We start from the raw sequence: 23,893 nt of genomic DNA on the forward strand, positions 1-23,893 counted from the left end.
TTCATTTAACTTGGAAAAATCTTCAAATACAGAGAACGGTCTAAGGCATGGCGACGTCTTTTTAGTCGCATCACACTTACTCGTTTTTGTCACAGCGAGTTCTGATTACTCATATTTCTTGTTATTGCCTCAAGAAAAAAAAATGCTGACGTAGGGTTTTAACAGAACTGTATTAGTGGGAAACGAATGCCACAAACACAATCATACAAGTCCAACTGAAGAAGAAAAAACAGCAACACCATATGGTGGAACTGTGGGAGCCAGTGGCAGGTAGGTGTTAAAAACAAAAAAAAATACAACTTGTATCACCTGCTAGTGCATGCTGGTCGCAACTTGCCCAACGCCTCAGCTTTAAACGCCTGAGCAGTCAAAGTGTGTGAAAGGGGTGTGTGAGTGTGTCAGAGTTCGCCTCGGAGGAGCAAATGTCCTTACCAGGATAAAATACTAATAATAAAACGCTTAGTTTGTCTTCAAGCGGGTGCAGAAATGGCCAGTGAGAAATTTTAAAAGGTTAGTTCTGCGTTTCTTTCCTTATATTTTTTCTTCCTCGCCCCAATGCAGCACAAACACACCCTCGGTTTTCAGGTGTTTACAAGTGTTCGGCAGCTTTGGGCACGTTGCACAATGTAGATTTTTTTAAGTAAATATTTAAGTGTTTCTTTTTATTTCATTGAGTATTAAAATGTGCAGCACGTTATTGCTAATGAAGTCTTTTGCATCTGTCATTATGACTTGCAACCTCATGACAGCGATGATAGCAGCAACTAATGATCTGAAAAAAGGCGCTGGCCTAAACTCAAAAAGTGTAAAGGACTCTCTCCTTTCATCCTGCTCAGTGTTGCCAAATGATGCTGAAAAACAGGAGTCCATAAACTCATCACTTTTAGGCTGAACTATTGCAGTTCCCCTTTTATCAGTTTGTCAGTAGCTTCCTGAAAAGCTTCTTTCTGACTGAAAATGCTGCAGTAAAAGTTCTAGCAAGAGAGGCAATATTTCTCCCATATTAGCTCCTCTAATATTCACAATCTATAATTATTCACCTTGCATAAAACAGTCCTGAGTGATCAGACCCTGTCATGTCGTAATGACACCACAGTGCCATATTATCCCAGTAAAGATTGTAGGTTTGTTGGTGGTGCCCTCAGTTTCTAAAAGCAGAACTGGAGGTAGAGGCTTCAGATATCAGGGTCTTCTTCTGTGAAACCACTCTCCTTATGATTAGCCTTCAATCTTTGAATTTTCTCAAAGCTTATAGTTAGGACTGGATCCAGTGACCTTGAACAAAGGTCAGGCTGATGACCCCTCACTGTGCACCGAGCTCCTTTCTACTCGCCCCACTTTCACTGCCAGTGTATTTCCTAAACTTTGTGCATTGTCTTTTATGACTTCCCTGCATTCCCTTGTACCTTTCTGCAGATATGTCTGAGTTCTTTCTTCACTTTTCCCCCTCACTTTGGCCAGTTGAGATTGATGGGAAACCTTCTCTGAGTTCGGCTTTGAAGGAGACATCTTCCTGTTGGAAGGTACTTCCTCTTCTCCCCATTGTCTTTGTTTTTGTTAATAAGGATTTGCTGGTTTTCTTTCAGCATTACTGAAAGGGCTTATCTTACATTTATATGGGATTCTGTGTAGCTCAGATTTAAAATATTACTTAATATTTGTTTAGGATTTTTTTTTTTTTTTAATCTGCGCAGAACTAAGGGTGTACAGACCTTTCTATTGGCCAGACAGAGTCTTCCCTTGAGTCGTAAAATGGTGCAGAGATCACAGAAAGTCTCTATCCCTGTGCAGAGAAGATTCATGCACATGATAGGCCTGTAAAACTTCAGCTTCAGTTGTTTTTTTTTTTATTTAAACTTTGCTTCCTGTATGGATAAAACACAAAAAACAAATGATGCATTGTGTTATCTTTAGACAGAGCCGGGGCAGCTGTTTATCCTTGTTTTCAGTCTTTATTCTAAGCTAATGCTGCCATTGATCTTCTTAAACAGTCAGGATTTGACCTGTCGAACAAGGTTAAGATCAAAGTATAAGGTGACGTAAGTTAAGAACTGAGAAGTAAAACTGATGAAAAAGAGACCTCAGAATGACACAGATCTCTGCACTGGTAAATCTGTGTGTGTGTACGTGTGTGCCAAGACCTGATTAAATTACAAAGTGATCAAAGGACTCACCTTGATTTAAGACTTTCATTGTTCCAGGCATATCCTTCCTCTCTGGACTGCAGTCTGCAGCCTCTTTGCGGCCTGCACTTGATTAATACCAGTTGTTTCCAGTGTTTGACTACCAACACCCAAAGGCTGATAAAAGATAATAAAAGCTTTGAACAAGCCCAGGTTGAGGAAACGGAATTGACCTTTATGGGTGAAGTAGCTGGGGAGGTTTTTACTCAGACAAACACTGAGATCATTAAAAAAAAACCACAGATACGAAGCCCCTCAGGTCTTTACTTAAACACGCCAAGGCTCAGAAATGAAGCAAAGCTGTCCTCTGCCACAGTAAATCACTAGGTTTATCATTGCCTTGAGGTAAATAATAGTTGTTACGGTACTGGAGTCTAATGATGTAATGATGTCCAGAGCAAGCTGGTCATTTAAAGCTTACATGTGGAGAGGGTGACATGAAGGATTCGGCTGTAAACAATCTGTACGTGGAGGGAGTGAAGAAGCAAAAAGCTTCAAAGTCACATTTATTCTGGGTATAATTATTTAAATATGGGATAAAACTGCAGGCATCTTTGTGCACTTGACATTTCACATACGCATATTCCTTCCTGTTTTCAAACTCTCCTGACAAGCCCGCCGTTAGGTTACAAACCTGAGGACCTGCTGGTTAGTTGTAACCACTAACTTTGACTTTATTGTGTATACAGTCACGTGAAAAAGGTTTTACTGTACACATCAATACGTTGTTGTTTTTTTTAAATCATCTTGTCCTTACAGATGACTTAAGGTCCTAAAGCTGTTTATATGAACAACAACATATGATCTATTCCACCTTTTCATTATTTATTTAAAAAAAATGAAACCATAATGCAGAAGCAGTGTTAAAAACGATTCAGTAGCTTGCAGAAACACTTTAGCTGCAATACATTTTCTGTATAACTTTATCAGCCTCTCACATTGTTGTGGAGGAAATTTGTTCTCTCATCTTCACAGCGTTCATTAAGGTCCCACCACAGCATCTCAATCGGGTTGAGGTCTGGACTTTGACTATGTCATTGCAGCAACCTGATTCTTTCAGTCATTCTGTTGTCACTTAGCTGCTGTGCTTGGGATCATTGTCCTGTTGTATGACCCAATTTCAGCCGAGCTGTAGCTCTCAGATAGACAGTTTCACATTTCTTGAAAAATTATAGTTATAGATATACACGGGAGTTTAATGTCACCTCCGTGACAGCTGCTGTAAGGGGGGTTGTGATATTCTGTGTTTGCTTTTCTCCAAATCTGGTGCTGTGCACTGTGGCCAAACATCTTTCACCTCAGCCTCGTCTCTCCACAGGACATTGTTCCACAAGCCCTGTGGTTTGTTGAGATTTGCCAATTTTGCCAACCTAAGCCATGCTGTCATGCTCTTTTAGAGAGAAGAGGCTTCCTCCTGAGAACTCTTCCAAACAAGCCATACTTGTCTTTTTCCAATAGTCATGAACTTTAACATTTAAAATGCTAACAGAAGCCTGTAAAGTCTGATATGTAGCTCTTTATGTGTTTTTGCTGGTTCGTCTGACCACGGTCTAACCTTGGGGTGAATTCATGAGGACTTCCTCTGTTTTGAATGTTTTCCACTTATGAATAAACATTCTGGCTGTTGAATGATGCCCCTTATAACCCTTCCCAGACTAATGGGAAGCAAAAAAGTCACTATTGTTGTCTTTGTTGGTATTGTGTTAACCAACACCTGAATGCTTCAGACCTGCAAACTTCCAACACTTCTGATTTCACAGAGATGCTCACAATGGCTGCACCTGGCTGCTACTTACCCTCTAAATTCCTATGGAACCAGGAAAGGTGTCTCATATAAGCTGAGGCAGTGTGTCTACTAATCAAAAGATCAGTGCATCAGTCCTTGGTTCCTCCCTGGTTCCTCCTGTCCATGTGTTGAAGCATCTTCAGACATGCTACTGAACTTAAGTTTGCACCCAGTGCATCCATCTGCATGTGAATGTTAGATAAAAATGCTTAGGTATATACAAAAGCACTGTATGAATGCGTGTGTGATTAGGTGAATTAGATTTGTAGTAGAAGTTGCTTTGAATGCTCAAACTGAGTCGAAGGGTATTGTGTAAATACTGGTCCATTTACCGTTTAGTTATTCCCATGGCTATTATTCATTTTACACTAGGTTTTGTTAAATCAATAATGACACAGTGTAACACATCATGAAGATTTTATTTAACTCATTTTAGAACCTGGTAAGGACCAGACTGTATTTTCATTATGTCCTGATATGTCAAACCTTAGAATTAAAAGAGGGTGTACTTTCTTTTTTACATGCATCAGGACTACCTAATGCTCTCTAATGCTGTTGAAACAGCTGTTTGACGGTTCAGCAGTGAGCTAGGCCACATGCTACCCTTTGTGTATGATATAGGAGCATGTTAATGTTAATTTTTATCTTTTATTTCTTGTGACTTCTTCTTTTTTGCATCTTTACTTTGTCTCTCTATTTGTGGTTTCAGCTCACACATGCATTGTTGTAAAATATGTGTGCAGAGAATGGCCTGTGTCTTGTTCTGCCGTTAAAATTTTAACCGCGTTTTCAGATTATATAATCATCTTAAAGAAGTCAGGTGTTTGACAAGAAAATGCCCCGCATGCCATACTGCTTCACGTGTAACAAGGTAGCGCAGGTGAAGACGTGCAAAATATTTGATTTGAGTTGTGCAAATTAATAAATGACCACCGTTTTCATTGTCTTGAAGAATGGTAATAAAAATGAGGATTCCTTTTAGACACTGGCCTATCAGATAAAAAACAACAAAACAGAAATGCAAACTCAGATAAGAGGGGAAGTTAAGCTACTTGAAACCACACAGTTGAATGAGTATGAGATAGTTATGTGAAAATATATATGCTAATGGGGCAGCTGTGCAAATGGAAATAACATGGTAGAAAGAATCAACAGGCCTTTGCACAAGGAAATAACACGGTATAGGAAGAACGAAGCCGTCAAGTCTTTATTTAACATTTTCAGCCAGGCTCCACTGAGCATGAAGGCTCTTCCCCAGTAAAACCCTGCTCACACAGATCCACTCGCTCATACCTGGAAGCTGCCCAGTACAAACACAGTCTGAGTCAGCTCCACTTGAGCAAATTCATTTAGGTCAGCTCAGCAGTGGCAAGACTGAAGATGCCTTCCTCTAACCCTGAGATGTCAAACTCGGACCAGACCGGTGACCGGTGACTGGTGAAAGTCCCCTTTCTGTCAGCGTGAAGAAGTTTAGCTACACATTTAATCCCTGACGTGTTTGAATATAAGAAAAAGAAGGGCACTTCTTCGTTTTTCTGCATGATAAATAAATGATGCTGTGGTAAATGAAAGGAATGTGTCAGCATTCAATTTAATTCAATTCAATGAAACTTTATTGATCCCGAAGGTTGGCCCCGAAGGAAATTGATTGATTCAAATTGTAAAAACTAAATATTTAAATATACAGAAAAAGAGAAAGTATCAGTTAATTCGTAGAATATATCTGATTGTTTTAGTGTAGACCCAGGGTAAGAAAACAAAAAACAAAACGGGAAATTTTCTGTCATTTAGTTATTTATCTGTTAATTAATTACTTTGGTGTAGTATGAATGACCATAATCGAAGGTCTTTATGAGTAGGAGAAGCTTCAAAATCTATTCAAATGCAATTACAAGTTTAAAAAAAAAGTTTATGCCCTCCTTCTTATTTTCCAAAACTCTGCAGTGGGCTGGATTGGCGTCTTTGCCAGGCAGATTCTGGCCCTCGGGTCTTATGTTTGACACCACTGTTCTAGCCAAGTCTGTGGTTTGACAAACACTGTTTTAATTGTGTGTCTGGAAGACATTAAACTGCTGACGTGCCCACAGATCTCACTCTTCTCATAGCAGTGGATATTCTACGTCACTGCAGAGGTCACCTCTTTACTAGGGATTTCTTGGAGTCAGAGGATGAAAACAGCTCACAGGAAACAAAATAGAGCCAAATGTACAAGAGAGCTGGTTTAGTACAATAGCAAAAGACCTATCATGCTTCATGAGCTTCTTATTCATTCTTCAGCGAACTATCCTCACAGTGTAGAGAGCCTGGGCTTAGGCTGTGGGAAAACATTTAAAACTGGCATGCAGAAACACGATCAAAAGCATCAGTTCTCTTATCACGCTTCCTCACTGCCAGGTGCAGCTCTAGAGAGTGGCAGTGCAGCTTCCTCCCACCGTTTCACAGGTAGATGGCAGGAGAGAGGACAGGAAGCCTCTGTGACATATATATGCAAGATGCCACCAACAGGTAGAGATGCTGCGCCCGATCGAGAAATAGTCTGCCACATTACCATAAAAAGGCAAAGTCATCTAACTCTTGGCAGGAAGTAAATAAACAGACCTTACTCTCATTTCACATTTCACACACTAAAATGCCACATCTTCCCCTTTTAAGACTGAAACTGTGGCCTAATGACCAAATATAAACTTTTAAAAAGCTGCAATTGTTGCAAAACTATTACAAATCAACCTTTCTGAGGAACTTAATTGTAACTAAATGCTAATAATACACCTGTTACCGATGCATAGGTTATACACCATTTATTATTAAAGAAGAAAATTTGAGTTTCTGGGTTTTACTGTTGATTTTAAACAAAGTTGATGGACTGAGTAGCCGCTGAGTAGTTTTGAGGAATCGAAGAGCTAAAAGGAAACAGGAAGTGAAACAGTCAGCGAGGGAGAATATCACAACCTGGCTGTCCAAACACTAATGAGTCACCTCTGGACTTAAAAAAAAGTCATGGCTGAATCATTTTTTAACTCTTTCAAGAATTATCGTGCCCATAATTATCCTCTCAGGGATCAGTGTATACAGAAGTCTTGTTTCACAGTTTGAGCATTTTCTGATAAATGAGGAAAACTAATGACCTTTGAACTGTTACCGGTGCTTTCACTGAAACACCTATAGTGCTGTGCAAAAGTCTTGACCCACCATCATTTCTTCATATTGGAAAATGGAAATATGTGCAGCAGTTAATTAAGACATGCACAAGCATACATACAAATACAATATGTAAGGCAAAAACACAATTCTAAAGAGCTTGAAAGTCAATATTTGGTGTGACCACCTTTATTATGCAACATAGAAGCTCTCATAGGCAAGGTTTCTTGTCATTTCTTCCAGCGACTGCACTTCCTGAGATGACTGAAGAAGGTGGGCCTCCCCAAACCCATCCTTAACACCTTCTACAGAGGCACCATAGAGAGCATCCTAACCAGCTGCTTCACAGTCTGGTATGGAAACTGCCATGCATCGACCACAGAGCCCTCCACAGGTTTGTGTGGACCGCTGAGCACATTATTGGCAGCTCTCTAGTCTACAGGATGTTTACACCTCACACTGCATTCGTAAAGCCACTAGCATCATGGCTGACCCGCATCACCCCTCCCTCCAACTGTTTATTCCTCTTCCATCCGGGAGATGACACTCCAGCATCAGGAGCTGGTCGGTGAGATTGTGCAATAGTTTCCCCCCCCCCAAGCAGTCCGGCTCCTGAACACCATGCTGCCTCCTCCACACTGGACTCTCTTCTCCAGACACTTCTTGGACTACATAACACTCTCCTCCTTCTATTCAGGCACAATACTGTTGTACTTATTCTTAATTTATCTTATTTCTTTATAGTTGTATATATGTAATTTTTATTTTTATTTTTTCAGTTTGCACCTTTGATCCAAGAGGACGATATTTCGTCCCATTGTATACTTGAGTGTATATTGTTGGGTTGACAATAAAACTCTACTCTACTTGACTTTAAGCAGTCTTCAGGAATATTTCTCCAGACTTCTTGAAGCACATCCAAAGCTCTTCTTTGGTTTTTGGCTGCCTTTAGATGATCCCACACTGCTTCAATAATGTCGCGGTCCAGCTCTGGGGGGAGGCCTATCCATAAATTATAGACTTCCATTGTGTGTATTTCTATAATGGTATGCTTTTACTGCATGCTTGGGATCATTCTCATGCTGAAAAAATGAATCTGTTGCAAATCTAATGCTTTCCAGATGGTATTGCACGGTGGTTCATAAATGCACAATAACTTTCTGTGTTCATAATTCTACCAATTTTGACAAAATCCCCAACACTACATGACAAGGCGTCCACCTTGTTTTACAGATGGTTGCAGACATTCACTGCTGTCAGCTCTCTCGACTTTCTTGATATATATTGAGAACAGATTTGATTCTTCTCACTATAAGACCTGTGGCTACTGATTTTTTTTAGCCCAGTTCTTGTGTAATTTGGCATACCTCAGCCCTGCTTGACTTCCATAAGAACAGCTTCTTGACAGCCACCCTTCCACTGAGACCGTTTCTGATGAGGCTTCAGTGAACAGTAGATGGATCAATTGAAGGGTCATGAATCCCTGAGGTCCTGTGTCAGTTCTTGATGACATGACTCCCAGATGTTTTTCATACTCAGTTGTCTGCAAGCCATGCTGAGATAAGCTATGCTTTTTTGGCTAACACTTTTTTGGGTTTTTTTCTTTTAACACTTTTTTGTTAGAAGAAGTGTTAGCCGCTTCTAGCTACTTCTCCCAAGATAACGCAGTCTGCGTTATCTTGGGCATTTTTTATAGATTCGGCAGAAGAAATGGAAACACATTATGTTTTGGGCTCCAGCTCCCATGCATGGAGTGATGGTGTGTTCTTGTGACAGGCTGCTAGTAACAGGGTGCCTAAAGATACAATCTAATATTGTTTTCTAGCTAAATTGTGTGTGTCGCGAAATCAATCAATGCAGAGCAGTGAAACAAACCACGGAGGCCCCAGAAAAGTGCAATCAAACGATGAGTTTATTAACACACAGGAGAGAAAACATCAGCATATGTCTTCTGACAAAAATACATGTTGAGAACACTTTTAAAGCATTGAGGTATCCGCCCCTCCATGGCGTAAAAATAGGTTAAAGACGTTAGTTAAAGTAAATGGTACATCTTAGATGGCTATAAACAGACCTAGAACTTCTCATTTCTATAACACCTTCCAAACAAGGCAATAACTTCAAGCCTTCAGGGTCTCTGAGGGCTGGTTGTTGACTCCGGTCATCTGTTACCAAGTAGACTAAAATGCAGTTAGAAGCTAAATGAGTTAAGGCCTCAGGCCTGGCACATTTCTAGATTATATGTGTATTGTAAGCATGTATTGCAGTTATCCTTCTATGCTCTAGTCTTTAACACAATAGATTGTGAAGACATCGCGCTTCACAAAGCTTAAGACCCTCTGTAGACTAAGCAACAACTCTGAATGAGCACAAATACTATGCAATGTGTATGAAATACTTCTGGCCGTACCCGTAACAAAAATTAACATAATGGAAGGATCCTTAAATAAACATCTTCAATAAACAACTTTAATGCAATATCAATACTGTGAGAAATATTATTAAATGGAATAATGCTGTAAAGAATGTTATTAATGCAATTATAATGATGCAGGTTATATGGCAGCAATAAAAGAATTTCTGTATCTCCACATGTGTTATATAAACACAGTACTGGATAAGTTAGGTGAACAGCATGGTTTAGGTACCTTTTTATGCTTGAATGATGGGTTAGTGTTAATTGACTTAGCAAACAAACAAAAAATACTAATCTGAAATGATAAGGTGCAAGAGCGGGTCTGAAAATGAATTTTAAAAAGCAGCCAATGTCCAAAGGAAAAAATGTAAATGCCTTCTGAAAGACTGGAAAACTACTGCTCAAGATTTCTTTTAAAAAATTACTGGCTGCTTGGAAGTAAAATGTTTTCTTGTTTTTTTTAATAAAGGCTGGCTTAAGACTTTTTTTTATTTTAGAATTTGAAGTCTTCTTGGATACAATTTCCTCCCATCTAACGTAAATAAATGTCATTCACAACTGAAAATATCTGCTGTTCAGTATCTGAGCAGCAGATGGCGCACTTGCACATGAGTGCCACACTGACCGTCCCAAGGTCACTGCAGCAGGCTCTCACCATCACGCTCTGATCTGTCATGGGTGCTGCATTCCCTCCACTGCGCAGCTGCATGAACCCACGTCGTGAAATGACGAGGAGTCACAGCACAGACGTGTGGGGGAAACCCGGTACTCACTCATTCATGCCGTGATTCATTACTGCAGTCTTGATATTGATAACTAGTGCAGCCAATCTTTTAAATATATACTGTGGATATCCAAGTTTACACCTTCTAACTCAGTGCCAGGACTAATAAAATCACAAAAAATTCTATATAGTTAAGTAAGAAGACTTTCAGCCCTGATGGTGAATTACCATTTCTATTCTGAGGTGCCTGCTGCAGTCTCTGTAACCCGCACGATGGCTCACTGTGGGCTGGGTCTTGTGTAAAATGCATGCGCCCCAAATTTGCCATTCATTTATGAAATCCTTGTGGGAAGGGGGAAAAGTCGTTGCCAGGAAATGTGACCGTAAGTGACGTGTCCAGCAGCGAAACACCCCACCGGAGATCCCTGCCTGCTTTTCTGCACGTACTCATCTCTGCGTCATCTTTCCGCATTGCAACCGACTCTTTCATCCTCGCAAAAAAAATAAAATCAAATAAATAATAAATTTCCCAATAGACATCTCTATTAGAAACGCACACTTTATCGTTGGCTGTCTACATGCTGATTTTATTAAGGTGATGCTGAGGTTTTAAAACAAATCCGCATCCTCTTCATTTTCAAGGTCTGCCTCCTGACGGTGGTGAACGTGCGTCGCCTCTCGCAACCGTCTGCACTCGTGAGTGAGCTCCAGCCAATGGCGTTGCGCCGTTTCTAAGTTTCTTCCTGATTCCATTCGCTTATCATCCAACCCGAAGCGTCACGAGCGCCTTCTCTGCCTGCCCGCACCAGAGAGAGACAGCTTCGTCCTTGCACACAGTTAGGCCGGAAAGGTAACTCATTTCAATCTTTTTTGGCTTTTTATTCATACTTTTAAGCCATTATAATGATGTTCGTGATTTAAAGGGTCTATTCTAATGACAGCGTTTATTAATATAAAGTTTTTTAGTTTTCATATCATAGTCTAAAGAGTGCTCTTCATCCTTGATATCCTCGAAGTCTTGTCCTTGTGTTAGCTTACACTTCGGGCGCTTATTTCTCATTTATACGCCCACTCATTAAACCCCATTGATGGGTCGGTGGCTCACAGGCTGGAGCAGTTTGTAGCCCACTGTCTATTTTTAAACCACTGCCGTCAGCTGGCGAGATGTCTGTCCATTTAGAGCTGCAGTGTGTGGAGGAACAGGGCGTCATGTTGCAAGCCCTGCTTCCTGCAGCCTGTGTTTGCTGTTTGTTATTAAAGAATCACTTTTAGGGGTGTTTTTGCCTGATAACCTCAAACGTGCGCCACTTCAAGCATTCTACGCTGGCTGAGGCTGTGGGTAAGCTACCAGTTGCTTGCAGCAGACTGGAGGTGTGTCCACCGAGTAAAGGAAAATTACCGTGTGTAGCAGGATTACACGACCTTTAATGTCTCATTTTTCCCCTTCAAGTCAATTTGAGTCATTTCTGTAGCCTCGTAGTATTTTTATGAATCACTCACTCGGTAGGTTATAAGATTACTGATACAGCTTTAAAAGTTTTTTTCAAGTTTCAGACTAGTGTATATGTAGGAGGCTTGCAACACACATCAAGTTTCAATCCTTAATTATTCATTTTTCTCCAGGTGCCATTATACTCTCAGCTTACATGTTCGCTCCCGGAGTTTGCAATGACCGTGCACCAAAAAATAGCAAGATTAATAAATATTAGCTGTTCACGTGGCATCCACTGCTTATTATATTGCAGAATTTTTGGTAGCTACAAATATGATGATTAGTTATTTGCTCCAACAAGGCTAAAATGTATGAAGTCATCTCAAATATACTTTCTATATGACTAGCTGTCAAGAACCCAAAGGGTATTTAGCCTGCATGAGGATGGATGATAATTGATGGATTATCCAGTTGATAGCATTTTGTGTAACTCGAGAAATATTAACCTTTGAAGAAAAAAAAAAACTAACATGCTGGTAAAACACAGGAAATCTTACCAGCGACATGCCTATTTAAAATGGCATAAATCTTTAATTTGGTTAGTCAAAAGGGTCCCCAGAAGTTATATAAATGATTTTATGTACCTAAAGATTTTTTGTAGGCGCATGCAATTGTGCTTCATCACTGTCACCTCTGGTAAATTTCCACACAGATCTCTGGGGACAGAGGATTTTCCATTGTTTCTGCACTCTGACACAGCTTTCCAGGCTGAATTCGGGAGTTCATTCAGGCACTCAGTATGTGCAGATGTGCAAGGCAATAATTGGAATTGGGGCACGTTGGATAAAACCAATGTAAATCAATAGTGCTGCAGGCATCATGGGCAAACAGTCTCTCTTAAAACCTTCTCTGACCTCTGCTCCTGAAATTTCACGAGATAATGAAAGGCTCCATGAGATTAGACCACATCTCGTGCCTGTAATATCATTGCAGTGAAAACAAAAGAAACAAAAAGAAGTCAAATAGGTTTTCTGCTAGGTCACTCTCTTATTGTCACGTACAGGGATTTTTTTTTTTTGCAAACATTTTGCAATGCTGTTTTATAGTCTGATGTAATAAGTAAACTAAAGGAACCCATACAGATTTTCCTCTACTGCAGTAGCCACGCCTGTCTGCTATTACCTCTGCCCTCGCAGCCAGTACACATCAGTTTAGGTGGTCTGCACAGCCATATACTTAATTAGAGAACCATCGAGAAGATTTATTGCTGTTTTCTCTGAAATCCATCTTCAGATTATTTACTTGTTATTGTGAGTGTGTCGCCGTGTATCCCAAATTTATTGCCACCTCTCTACTCAACGCTTTAATTCGTAAGTAGAAGCTCTAAAGGGGCCCGTCTGCTTGGCCTGTGAAGGAGTCCTACACTAATCCCTCTTACATTTGTTTCTTCTGCAGATCCAGAATCATGTCTATCCTGAAGATCCACGCTCGTGAGATTTTTGACTCCCGTGGCAACCCCACTGTGGAAGTTGATCTTTACACTAAGAAAGGTACTGTATGGATAAACTACATGCTTTCTTGGACTCGTTTTATATGAATTAAAGGCTTAAGAAGAGAAAGGTCTTTTATACCTTGCAGCTTGTAAAACCTGATCTTCTAATCAGTGGTGGCACGGCTCACAACCTAAAGTGCATCTACAGTTAAATGCAAGACATTGTGAAGCCTTTGGCTGTGAACCACATGCAAACAGCTGCACTTGTCATGTCTATATTATAGTACGAGTACTGACTCATAGGCTATGCTGGAAAAAGTAAGCAAAACGTTTTCCTAACAACTGTTCCAAGTAAGGAAAGGAGACTGAGTGGGGCTTATAGTGGTGCCCCCACCTTATGAATAAAGGTGTACAAAATCTGTAAAAATCTCTACAACCTGCTAAAAACGTTACCACATCTGACGATTGCAAAAGCATACCTGCATGTTTCACAACCCTTCTGGCACAATGTTCTGTTGGCACATAAGACAGCAGTTGAACTTTTGGGCAAAAATATCACGTTAGGAGTTAAAGAACGATGAACACCCAATACAAAATCCTTATTCCAGCTTTAAAGCATGGTGGAGGGGGCCTCACAGTCTAGGCCGGCTTTGTAGCCTCTTGATAGACCACATTTTATGAGTAATCCTTTCAGGAAGTCTGGTGACGTAAAAGGGGGACTCATAAACCCACTTTCAAATGCATGTGTTTAACAGGTAAATTGAAATCGTGTATAACCTGCACATGAAATTATTGTCTGCTAACGTGTGTATTTAGGCAGTCAGACCAGCAACTTGGTAACCTACACTGTTGCCGTCTTCAGAGTGGCCCTCGCTGGATCAGATCAGATGATGGATGTGTGAAAATAGCTCCTGTAATGTCACACTGCCTCTGCAGCGCTCTGTTACTGTAATGGTTCCTGTTTGGGAGCAGTTGTAGCTCATACAGTAGGTGCTTCTGGCAAACCAGCGAGTTGAGTTGAATCTTCATTTTATGTAAAGTAAAGGTGTCAGGGAAATTAAATCTACAGTTCACGTCCGTCTCCTTATTGTATACCAGTTAAGATAATGAAGCTGTTGACCATAAAGCATCCAAACGCTGCACTGTTCCACACGTATGCTGGAGGTTGAGATCAATTTTATTTTAACTAACTAAATGGCCTGGCAAGGGTTTGAAGTTTTTTTTTTTTGGCAAGCTATTCTGTTATAAGAGCTCAAATAAAGGAACAGCTCAACCCAGTGAAATGTCCTGAGAATTTTAACGAAGCAACCTGAATGGTCATTGACACGGAAATGTGTGAAGCCGGCTACTCTGCCTTGAATGCACTGGTTTGAATAGATTGTCTGCCCTCTTCTGCTGCCCTTCTGTCTCGTCATTAGTTTTGGATGGTTGCTACGTGCTCCAGTTTACTGTAAATAGCACCCTTATTCTTCTTGGGCCCTTTTAAGTCCACCAGACTTGTTTTGACATCATTAACTGCACAGACCAAAGCGAGCGTGCTGCACCCAGAGTATGTCGGTCATAGTAACCGAGATGTGTTTTTGCACTGTTATGTAACCAGCTTCACAGTCATATTAGATAACCCACTATGCTTGTTGCCCATCATGCCATCTGTGTGATGGGCTGTTGGCACAAAAAAAAAAAGGAATTCACTTTTACTGTAGGTACTTGAAGATTTGCTGATTCATTGCTTTTCTCTACGGCTCTCCTTTTTATTGTGTTCAGCCAGAAAGCTGTTAATAATGTGACGTGGATATTTGGCAGCATTCCCCAAAAGCATCCAGGTGATGTCTTGATGCAGATGATTCGTTAAGCTTGAACTCACTGCCTTGACAGTGGCTGTGTCCTCTTGTGCTAAGCCCTAAATCCCCTCAGACTCACACCATCATTGCCGCTTCACTGAGCAAGCTGAATAGATTTTTTTTGCTCGGCTCCAATTTCCAATCACTTGGGTGAATCTGAAATGGCTATCCTCTTATATATGGGTGTGGCTTGCTATCATCCCACAGATGCACTGCACATGCTCAGTTGGTCATCTGGCTTTGCCTGTTACATCACAGATTTTGCAGCACAGCCGTTACAACTTCCTCCCAACATGGTTTATTTCATTTTGGAGCAGGAGACTCCTTTAGCTGATACTCACTGCTGTCCCTTGTGTACCAAGTAGCCCCTCCTCTGCACTTGTTGTCCTAACAAACATGTTCCTCTTTGTGAAGACAGCATGTAGAAAGCACAAACCCAAAGTCAGGAAGTATGGTATAATGGTAATCTCTTACATGGTGAAATCAGATTTCAACATATGTCAAAGTCCAGGCAATCTTTTGTTGAATATCTGTGACGTGAAATAGCACTTTGAAGTAACAAATGTGAAATGTCCTCTGTGTCTCCAAGGTCTCTTCAGGGCTGCAGTTCCCAGCGGTGCCTCCACAGGCATCTATGAGGCTCTGGAGCTCCGTGACAATGATAAAACACGCTACATGGGCAAAGGTAAGACATCTCTATTTATTTTACAATCTTTTGTGCCATTTCCACTTTACATTCTGCTCTCTCGCTCCTCATCTTTTACTACTTCATTTCTGATTCCTACATCTCTCTCCCTCCTGTTAGGAGTCAAAAGAGCAGTTAAATATATAAATGATTTTTTGGCCCCTGCATTATGTAACCAGGTAAATAAAGTGTGGAGTAACGGAGTGACTCTTTACATATTGCCGTGCACAGCAGCATGAAAAATGAGTTTGGCTTTTGGAAACTAACCTCGTCGGGCACAAGCAGATGATCACAGATCTAAGAATAAAGGGAAAAAAAATAAAAGAGCAAAATAATCACTGGGTAAATTACATTTTACCACTAATTGCTCACACACTGTCTCATACAATTGGATGCTCTGTGGTCATCTGTCTCGCCTACTCTGCATGGTCTTCTTCTGTCTGAGTCAGTCATGGTCTGCTTGTTCCTTGCAGGTGTCTCAAAAGCAGTTGACCATATCAATAAAACTATTGCACCTGCACTGGTTAGCAAGGTAGGACCATTTATTGTTTGACTAATATAACTGTGTTCTAATGTCAAATGAATTGTGTTAAGAAGTTAGAAATGCAGCAGTAAATGAAAACACAAAAGTGTGTTATTGGTAGCAGTAACTGGGAAATGCATAACTGTATGCACTGAACAGTTTGTTGTGACTGAATTCTACATTAACCTCATGATATAAGCATCTAAAAACCCGTCTATACTAGCAGAACTTCAGTAAAATAACTGACATGGTTTGATTACTCTAACATCTTTGTAGTGTGATCTAATGAACTATTGATTTAGAAATAAACCAGTTTAAGTTCAGCCTCTTTCCCCACCCAGTCCAACTAAACCTGTCATGTTGTGTTTAATCCAGGATGTGAACGTTCTGGAGCAGGAGAAGATCGACAAGCTGATGCTGGACATGGATGGCACTGAAAACAAGTGTAAGATACCAGTGTACTTTACAATATTTTGTGAGGACACATGTATAAATAAAAATATTTAAAGATATTTTTGGTAAATATTGGGCAGTGCATAGGACCATTTAAACAGTATTTCTGCTCCAGTGATGGTTATTTGTTTGTAACCTCCTGAAAGTTTTCAGTATGGAATTGCATATATAGTGTTTGGAGATTTTAATTAAACAGTGTCTAAACCTCAAAAATCCAAAAGTGCTCTCCACAAACAATGGAGAACATCACAAGTTATGTCTTGACAGTATATATTATATTGTGAATTATTTGTTTTTACTATCCTGCAGCTAAGTTTGGTGCTAATGCCATCCTGGGCGTCTCCCTGGCTGTGTGCAAGGCTGGTGCTGCAGAGAAGGGCGTTCCCCTCTACCGCCACATTGCTGACCTGGCTGGCAATCCTGAAGTCATTCTCCCAGTTCCTGTGAGCGTCATAGCACAATTATCCAAGGCTTTTTACACTTTATTGATCAATAGGCCTCATAGACCATTAATATCTAATTCAAAGGGTCATTGTATTCATCCATGATTGCATTAGGCTAAAAGCTGGTCCTCTCTGCTTCCTTTCAGGCTTTCAATGTCATCAATGGTGGCTCCCATGCAGGCAACAAGCTGGCTATGCAGGAGTTCATGATCCTGCCCGTTGGTGCTAGCAGCTTCAAGGAGGCCATGCGTATTGGTGCTGAGGTCTACCACAACCTGAAGAATGTCATCAAGGAGAAGTACGGAAAGGATGCCACAAATGTAGGAGATGAGGGTGGCTTCGCCCCCAACATCCTTGAGAACAAAGAAGGTTAGAGAAGTAATCAGCTATAACAGCCATTTCACACAGAGTAAATGGTTATCTTTGCAAACATTTAGAGTCAGAAGTTGTTACTGTACACCTTGAATAGTCCTAAAGGGTGTGTCTTGAAAGCATTGAATTCTTAGAGCTTCCAGGAAAGTATCTCCACTTATGTCACTGCTGAAGTTGACATACGGTTTCTAAATTAAGGTCTCAACTCAGTACTGCTAGCATGAGCCTCCAGTGTCAGGTCAATGTGCTGATATGGCAGCTGTCCTAGTTGTGCAGAGCTTTCAGTGGTGACTCATTTTTCAGAATGATAACTTTGATTTAATTGTCGACAAATGCAGTCACCCTTTTATTGTATGTTGTTTTATCAGCTCTGGAGCTGCTGAAACATGCCATCGCTAAGGCCGGCTACTCCGATAAGATTGTCATTGGCATGGATGTAGCTGCTTCTGAGTTCTACAAGGGCGGCAAGTATGATCTGGACTTCAAGTCTCCCGATGACCCTAACCGCTACATCTCCTCCGACAAGCTGGCTGACCTATACAGGAGCTTCGTCAAAGATTACCCCGGTGAGTTTTAAATAGATACTTTTTTGTCGTTGTTTGTTCTTTGTTTGTTTTTTTTATTCAGTGAGTACTGCTCCATGACATTTGAATCCTCATCAGATCATAATGCCCTGTTGCAACTCTATCCATAGTTGTTGCACATGAATGATGTATAGATATGCTCTGCATGTCTATGCAGAGAATCATACATGCCATGCATCTGCAAAATGCATTGTACACTGTCGTCAAAAGTGGAGCAGTTACAAACTTGTTTCTGCTGCCACCAAGTGGCCAACAAAGAGAATAACCAATTTAAGGTTTTAGGTTTCTGTATTTAAAAAAAAAAAACCCTGTCAGATTAGCCTTTTATTGACTGAATCATTAATTCCTATCCTAACAGTGGTGTCCATTGAGGACCCTTTTGACCAGGATGACTGGGAGGCATGGACCAAATTCACAGCCAGTACCAGCATCCAGGTTGTGGGTGACGATCTCACCGTTACCAACCCCAAACGCATCTCCAAGGCTGTGTCTGACAAAGCCTGCAACTGCCTGCTGCTTAAAGTCAACCAGATCGGCTCCGTCACAGAGTCTCTGCAGGCGTGAGTGTCCACAGCACTGCAACACAATCCCACTCATTTACATAAAAGTATTAGCTGGCTTATTGGGTCTTCTCTTTTAGCTGCAAGATGGCCCAGAGCAATGGCTGGGGTGTGATGGTCAGCCACCGCTCTGGAGAGACAGAGGACACCTTCATCGCTGACCTTGTGGTTGGTCTCTGCACTGGACAGGTAAAACTATATCTTGTTGTTTCAAAGCTGACTTTACACTTAGTCAGGTAGTTGCTTGCATGTTACAGGCTTGCTCTTATGTGTCTTTATTCCTTCCCAGATCAAGACGGGTGCACCTTGCCGATCTGAGCGTTTGGCCAAGTACAACCAGCTCCTCAGGTGAGTCCCTTCTAAAAACATGCACATTACCGTTGTTGTTTTACAGTTACATGGAAGTCCACTTTAACCAACCATGATCACTGTCTTTTAGGATTGAAGAGGAGCTTGGCGACAAGGCCCGTTTTGCTGGCCAGAACTTCAGACACCCCATCTGAGCTGGTCTTCCTCCTTGGGCCTCTGTGTGTTCATTGCTCATATATAATCCTCACACATACAGTATACGCCACGCTAGGTTGCCTACCCTGTTAAAGAGAAGATGGAGAGAAACACCACTGACATCTAAGGTCTAAGTCTGTGGCGCAGGGAGGGGACAGCACGTCCCAGTGAAGTCACAGTTCAGCTCATCTTCAATCTCTGCTTTAGTTCCTGAATAGTGTTGGTCCTTGTGTTTTTGTCTGTGTAACTGTGTGAGAGATTTTTGTTCAGCTTTTCGTGAGTTGTAGTGAATTTGGTCCTCTACTGAGTAAATGAGCTACTGTAACATTAGTGAGGCTCTGCTCTAAGCATTGGTAAGACTGTTGTATGTGCAATGTGTCGCATCTGACGAGGTCTTGTGTTGATGTACAAGTCTGCAGAAACGTGTAATAAATAATATAGTTTGAAAAGTTATTCTGAAGTTTTAATTTTGTTTCACTTAAATGCTTTATTATGAAATTATTAACACACACTAAATGCACAATGGCAAGAAAACTCCCTGAAACAGTTGTGAAATTGTTGCCACTTTTTGCTTACTGGATCTCATAATGATGGTCACTGTAACAGTTCATTAATAATTTATAACTTTCCTTCAAAGAAAGTCAGAGCATCTACAGTAAACGGCTTGTGCTCCATAACTGCTCTTACCTATGTGGTGTAATCTGAAAGCCACCAAGAAGGCGAAATATGAGCCCAGAGCTGTGGGGCGCCATTTGTTGGCCCCTGGGTAAAAGAATCCAGAAGCTCGAAGCAGCCTCTTTCTCTACTGAGCCTTGCCAAGATAAATGAGACTCTTTTCACCAGGGGTATGGTACCGCAGGGGATTGCCAGCTGGGTTTGTGCCACACCAATTTACTTTGTGTGAGCCCTTTCTGAACCTGCTTCCATTGTTTAGGTGTCACCAAGGAGATGTATTACAAATCACTGATACAAAGACGCTACCTGTCACACATTGCAGACTCTGTCAGCTGAACCACTTGGCAAGAATTGCGTAAGTTTAATCATTCTCACACTTAACCTTAAATAAATGTTTTTCACACAAAGTTAATCCTCTAAGAAAGTAAATGTGGGAGACTGTAAAGCGATATTACAGCGTGAATTATACCCAATGTTTTCCTTTAGACCTGCTCCCTCTAGTGTTCAGATGAAACGGTGCACCTTTCTGACTGTACTTTTTTAAAATAGGAGCTGGTGTGGGTAAAGAGGGAAAGCGAGGTTCTGAGGGACACCTAAATGTTGTCTCTTCATCATAAATAAATTCTGAAAGTTGGTTTTGTTGGACTTCCTCAAAACTTCTGGGCAGGTTTCGGATATGTTTATATAATATACATATTATGACTGCTGAATAGATCCCAAAAGGTAGAGTCTTGGCACTCAATTAAATTCAAACGTGAGCACATGAAAAGTTGAAAAATTAAACAGTGTTAAGCCAATTAAGCAAAATGGCTCCGTGTTAATTCCAATTTCAAAATAAATCAGCTTAGTAATTTTCATTCAAACGACAATAACCCCTAATAAATTAAAGTTTTGTAGCACCACATTTATTTAGGAAAGAAAAAACTGTTTTATATTCTAAAAGCAAAACTCATATTTGTTCTAAGAAAAAATAAACAAACTTGTGGCTTCAGATGTAGCTGAATTTAACAGTAAAACTAATGAGCATTAAATGCACAGGACGGATAACTGTTAACTCTACCCGACATGAATTAAACGAAACTAAATAAATAATTCCAGTTCTCCAAATGCATAATGTGCAGGTGTGGAGTGGACAGCAGCCCAGTGGAGGCAATTATATGGGATTAAACTGTGTTAATTTTGTGATCATCTCACTTGAAGAGTTATATGTCTCTTTTTTTTTTTTTACCTTTAATGTACTCTAGAATTAGTGTTGCATATGATCACATTTTCTATTCTATTCTAGTCTAGTCTAGTCTAGTCTAGTCCAATCTAAAACATAATGACAAAAAATATATATATCCTAGTGCAGCTTTTCTATAAATGCATATAGTTAATCTGCTATTATTCTAAAGTCCTTACTGTATGTTATAGGGTCTAACGAGATATTCTATTCTGTTGTATTCCATAGTTCTTACCCTAAATTCAATTATTACAAGATGTGTTCTACTCTACTCTACTCTACTCTGTATCATAGCCTCTACTGCTTATTAAAGTGTCAGCAGCAGTATAATATTCTATTCTATTCTATGCTAAAAAATTATTATAATAAAAACTTCTTATAGTGCAGCTATTCAATAACTACAAATATTTACTCTGTTATTATTCCACAGCTCTTTCTGTATATTTAAGTGTTGAAAGAGGTATTCTATTCTATTTTGTCCTCTTGTATTGTAATCCACAGTTTCACTGTTAATATTCTACTGTACTCTACTCTAATAATAATAAAACAATTCTAGTAAAAATTTCTCCTATTCTATAAATGTATATAGTTACTCTGTTATGATTAAAGTGTCTAAAGAGCTATTCTATTCTATTCTATTCTATTCTATTCTATAATTGTAATAAGAACGTCTTCTACTGATGCTATTCTATGAATATCTCCAGTTACTTTTTTATTTCTTTCACAATTTCCTTTGTAACAACAAAATGGTAATCTTTTTATTCTATTCTATTCTATTCTTAAGCAGTTTTATAGTTTTTTCCATATTGCTGCTATTGAATTTTGTTATTATTCTACAGTTTTCCTTCATGAATAAAAACAGAATCTAATGTAACCGTTCTATAAAAGTATATAGCTACTTTGTATACTTTCTTATTGTTTCACAATTTCACTGGCAATAACGAAACATAAAAGTAGAGTATTTTCCAGTATCCAGACCATTCTGTACTATTCTATTCTATTGCGAAACCTTACTATTGTTGCTTAAGTGAGATGTTTAAAAACACTATAACAGTGACAGACAAACATTGTATTCTATTTTCTATTCTATTTTATTTTATTTTGTGTATTTACAATAGGTTTATATCTATACAATACACAAAAAAGTCATTATTATATATATTATATTTTATTCTTATGCAGCATAGTATCAAGCTGTTTATCAGTTCAAGCAAAAAGTATGTGCAAATAAATGGTCTGTCAGCATTTTGTACTGATATAGTAACTGCCAAATTGTAGTCTTCAATTTCTGTCTTTATTTACAATATGCTTTATAATGTAACACTTAAATTATTTAACCGTAAATTAATTTTTCCCCATTTGAATTCTATCCTAATTTTCTGAGCTAAAGGATGAAGATGGACCAAGTGTTGCTACAGAATAGACATCCAGAGGACTCCCAGTGTCGCTGGATGTTTCCAGTTTTGGCCAGTGGGTGACGATATTTTACCGGTTGAACTTTGAGAACCCCCCAACTGTTCTCACCCCAAGATGAAGAAGGATGCTGTCATGCTGAGTGCCTCTCACATACACTAGTCTGAGCATCCCGGCAACGATTACTCTCTCTTTATTCTGAAGTCCATCATTTATGACAGCGTTATACCAAACGTGGTTCTCTCGGTTATAGCTATATAACAAACGATATACAGGTGGCACTGCAGCTGTTGTACTACTCTCTGTAGTGGCGACACTTGGCTAACTAACGTTGGCTAATTGCCCCTGCTGCTGTTGCTGCTGCTGCTGCTATTGTTTGTTGTTGCAGTCTCTCATCAAACAAATCACAGATGTTGTAGATCAAGCTCTTTAAGGTAAGTGCTGTGAGCTGCAATCAGCAGTCTTTTTGCATTTGATGTTCATCAGCAAACGAGGGAGAAATGACACAAATTAACGGAAGAGTATGTAAACGTTGGACTGTTAACGTACATCATCGCTTGGTAGCTATTTGGCTAATTTGCTTATTAGCATTAGCTAGCTAGTTAGCTGATAGACTTGGTTGCCCCTTGCTGTTGGTGTTGCTGGTTACTATGAACTAACATTAGCGGCTAGCGCCAGTGACTAGCACTGATTGGAAATGCCAGCTAGGAGCAGAGTAATGTCTGGATACAAACAGCTCTTTGGCACCGGTTATTACAGAGCTCGTCCAGTACACACAACACGACTTTAATTTATTAAACACTTTGTGGTATGACAGCACAGATAACATCGCAGTACCCCATAGCTTGCTTTTCCCTGTTTTGAAATACCCAGTGTGCTATGTCTTTTCCAGGGAATAGTCTTAGCCATTCAGCTATTGTCACTAGCCCTTGGAAACGTTAGCCAGCGAAGCTAACTAGCTGTCTTTTGTGTGTTTTGACTTGTGCTCAATTGTTGTTATCTAGATCGCAGTTCGTGGTTATTTAGGAGTGTGGTCTGGCCTGGTTTTAAACACCGGATGAGAGCACATTCGTGCTGCTGTGAGAAAATGAAAGATGTAATCTACACTGAAGATATTTGTCAACAAATACAACAGCCAGAAGTGGGTTTAAGACTTCACTTTCTCCTGAGAAAGTTGAAAGCATTTAAGAGACTACATCAGGTGAAGGTTTCTTGGTGTTTGGAGAGGTCATACTTTTTTTTTTTTTTTATCAGGGGGCATATTGTTTTTTGCAGCGTTAAACCAAAGTTTGCAATTGCAAGTTTGAAAATAGTAAACAAACGAGTAGTGTTTGGCCACAAATATGTTGCACAATTCCTCCTTGAAAGGCAAGAGTTTCCAAATATTATGCAGTCCATGCACATTTTACTACCTCTAACTTTAACTTTAAAAGAGAAGAACCAGCAG

At 39.9% G+C, this 23,893-nt stretch overlaps 2 protein-coding genes and 1 long non-coding RNA gene across 10 annotated transcripts in view; all 3 read left to right on the plus strand.

The window, feature by feature from the left end:
- The first annotated feature begins 305 nt into the window (after positions 1–305).
- LOC120743647 lies at positions 306–9,694 on the plus strand. Its single transcript, XR_005698252.1, has 3 exons — positions 306–510; positions 1,417–1,523; positions 7,351–9,694. It is a non-coding gene; the product is annotated as an uncharacterized LOC120743647 (long non-coding RNA).
- Positions 9,695–10,966: 1,272 nt separating this feature from the next.
- Positions 10,967–19,589, plus strand: eno1a (enolase 1a, (alpha)). Of its 3 annotated transcripts, none has more exons than XM_040047337.1 (12): positions 10,967–11,097; positions 13,135–13,229; positions 15,602–15,697; positions 15,818–15,876; positions 16,596–16,665; positions 16,983–17,116; positions 17,263–17,485; positions 17,857–18,054; positions 18,431–18,632; positions 18,713–18,821; positions 18,922–18,980; positions 19,072–19,589. In XM_040047337.1, the coding sequence occupies exons 2-12, from the start codon at positions 13,145–13,147 to the stop codon at positions 19,133–19,135; spliced, it is 1,299 nt and encodes a 432-aa protein (XP_039903271.1). In that variant the 5' UTR covers positions 10,967–11,097; positions 13,135–13,144; the 3' UTR covers positions 19,136–19,589. The 3 variants fall into 3 exon arrangements, with proteins under 3 accessions (XP_039903271.1, XP_039903269.1, XP_039903270.1); XM_040047335.1 differs by lacking the exon at positions 15,818–15,876 and adding an exon at positions 16,171–16,229; XM_040047336.1 differs by lacking the exons at positions 10,967–11,097; positions 15,818–15,876 and adding exons at positions 12,921–13,049; positions 16,171–16,229.
- Positions 19,590–22,519: 2,930 nt separating this feature from the next.
- rerea (arginine-glutamic acid dipeptide (RE) repeats a) overlaps positions 22,520–23,893 on the plus strand; it is a 127,555-nt gene continuing 126,181 nt past the window's right edge. For all 6 annotated transcript variants that reach the window (XM_040047895.1, XM_040047898.1, XM_040047896.1 and 3 more), the window contains exon 1: positions 22,520–22,880. The gene's annotated coding sequence lies outside the window, so the exon portion shown is untranslated. The remainder of the gene's footprint in view (positions 22,881–23,893) is intronic.

This window comes from Simochromis diagramma, unplaced genomic scaffold (assembly GCF_900408965.1).
Source record: "Simochromis diagramma unplaced genomic scaffold, fSimDia1.1 OVJJ01000387.1, whole genome shotgun sequence".
NCBI lineage: Eukaryota > Metazoa > Chordata > Actinopteri > Cichliformes > Cichlidae > Simochromis > Simochromis diagramma.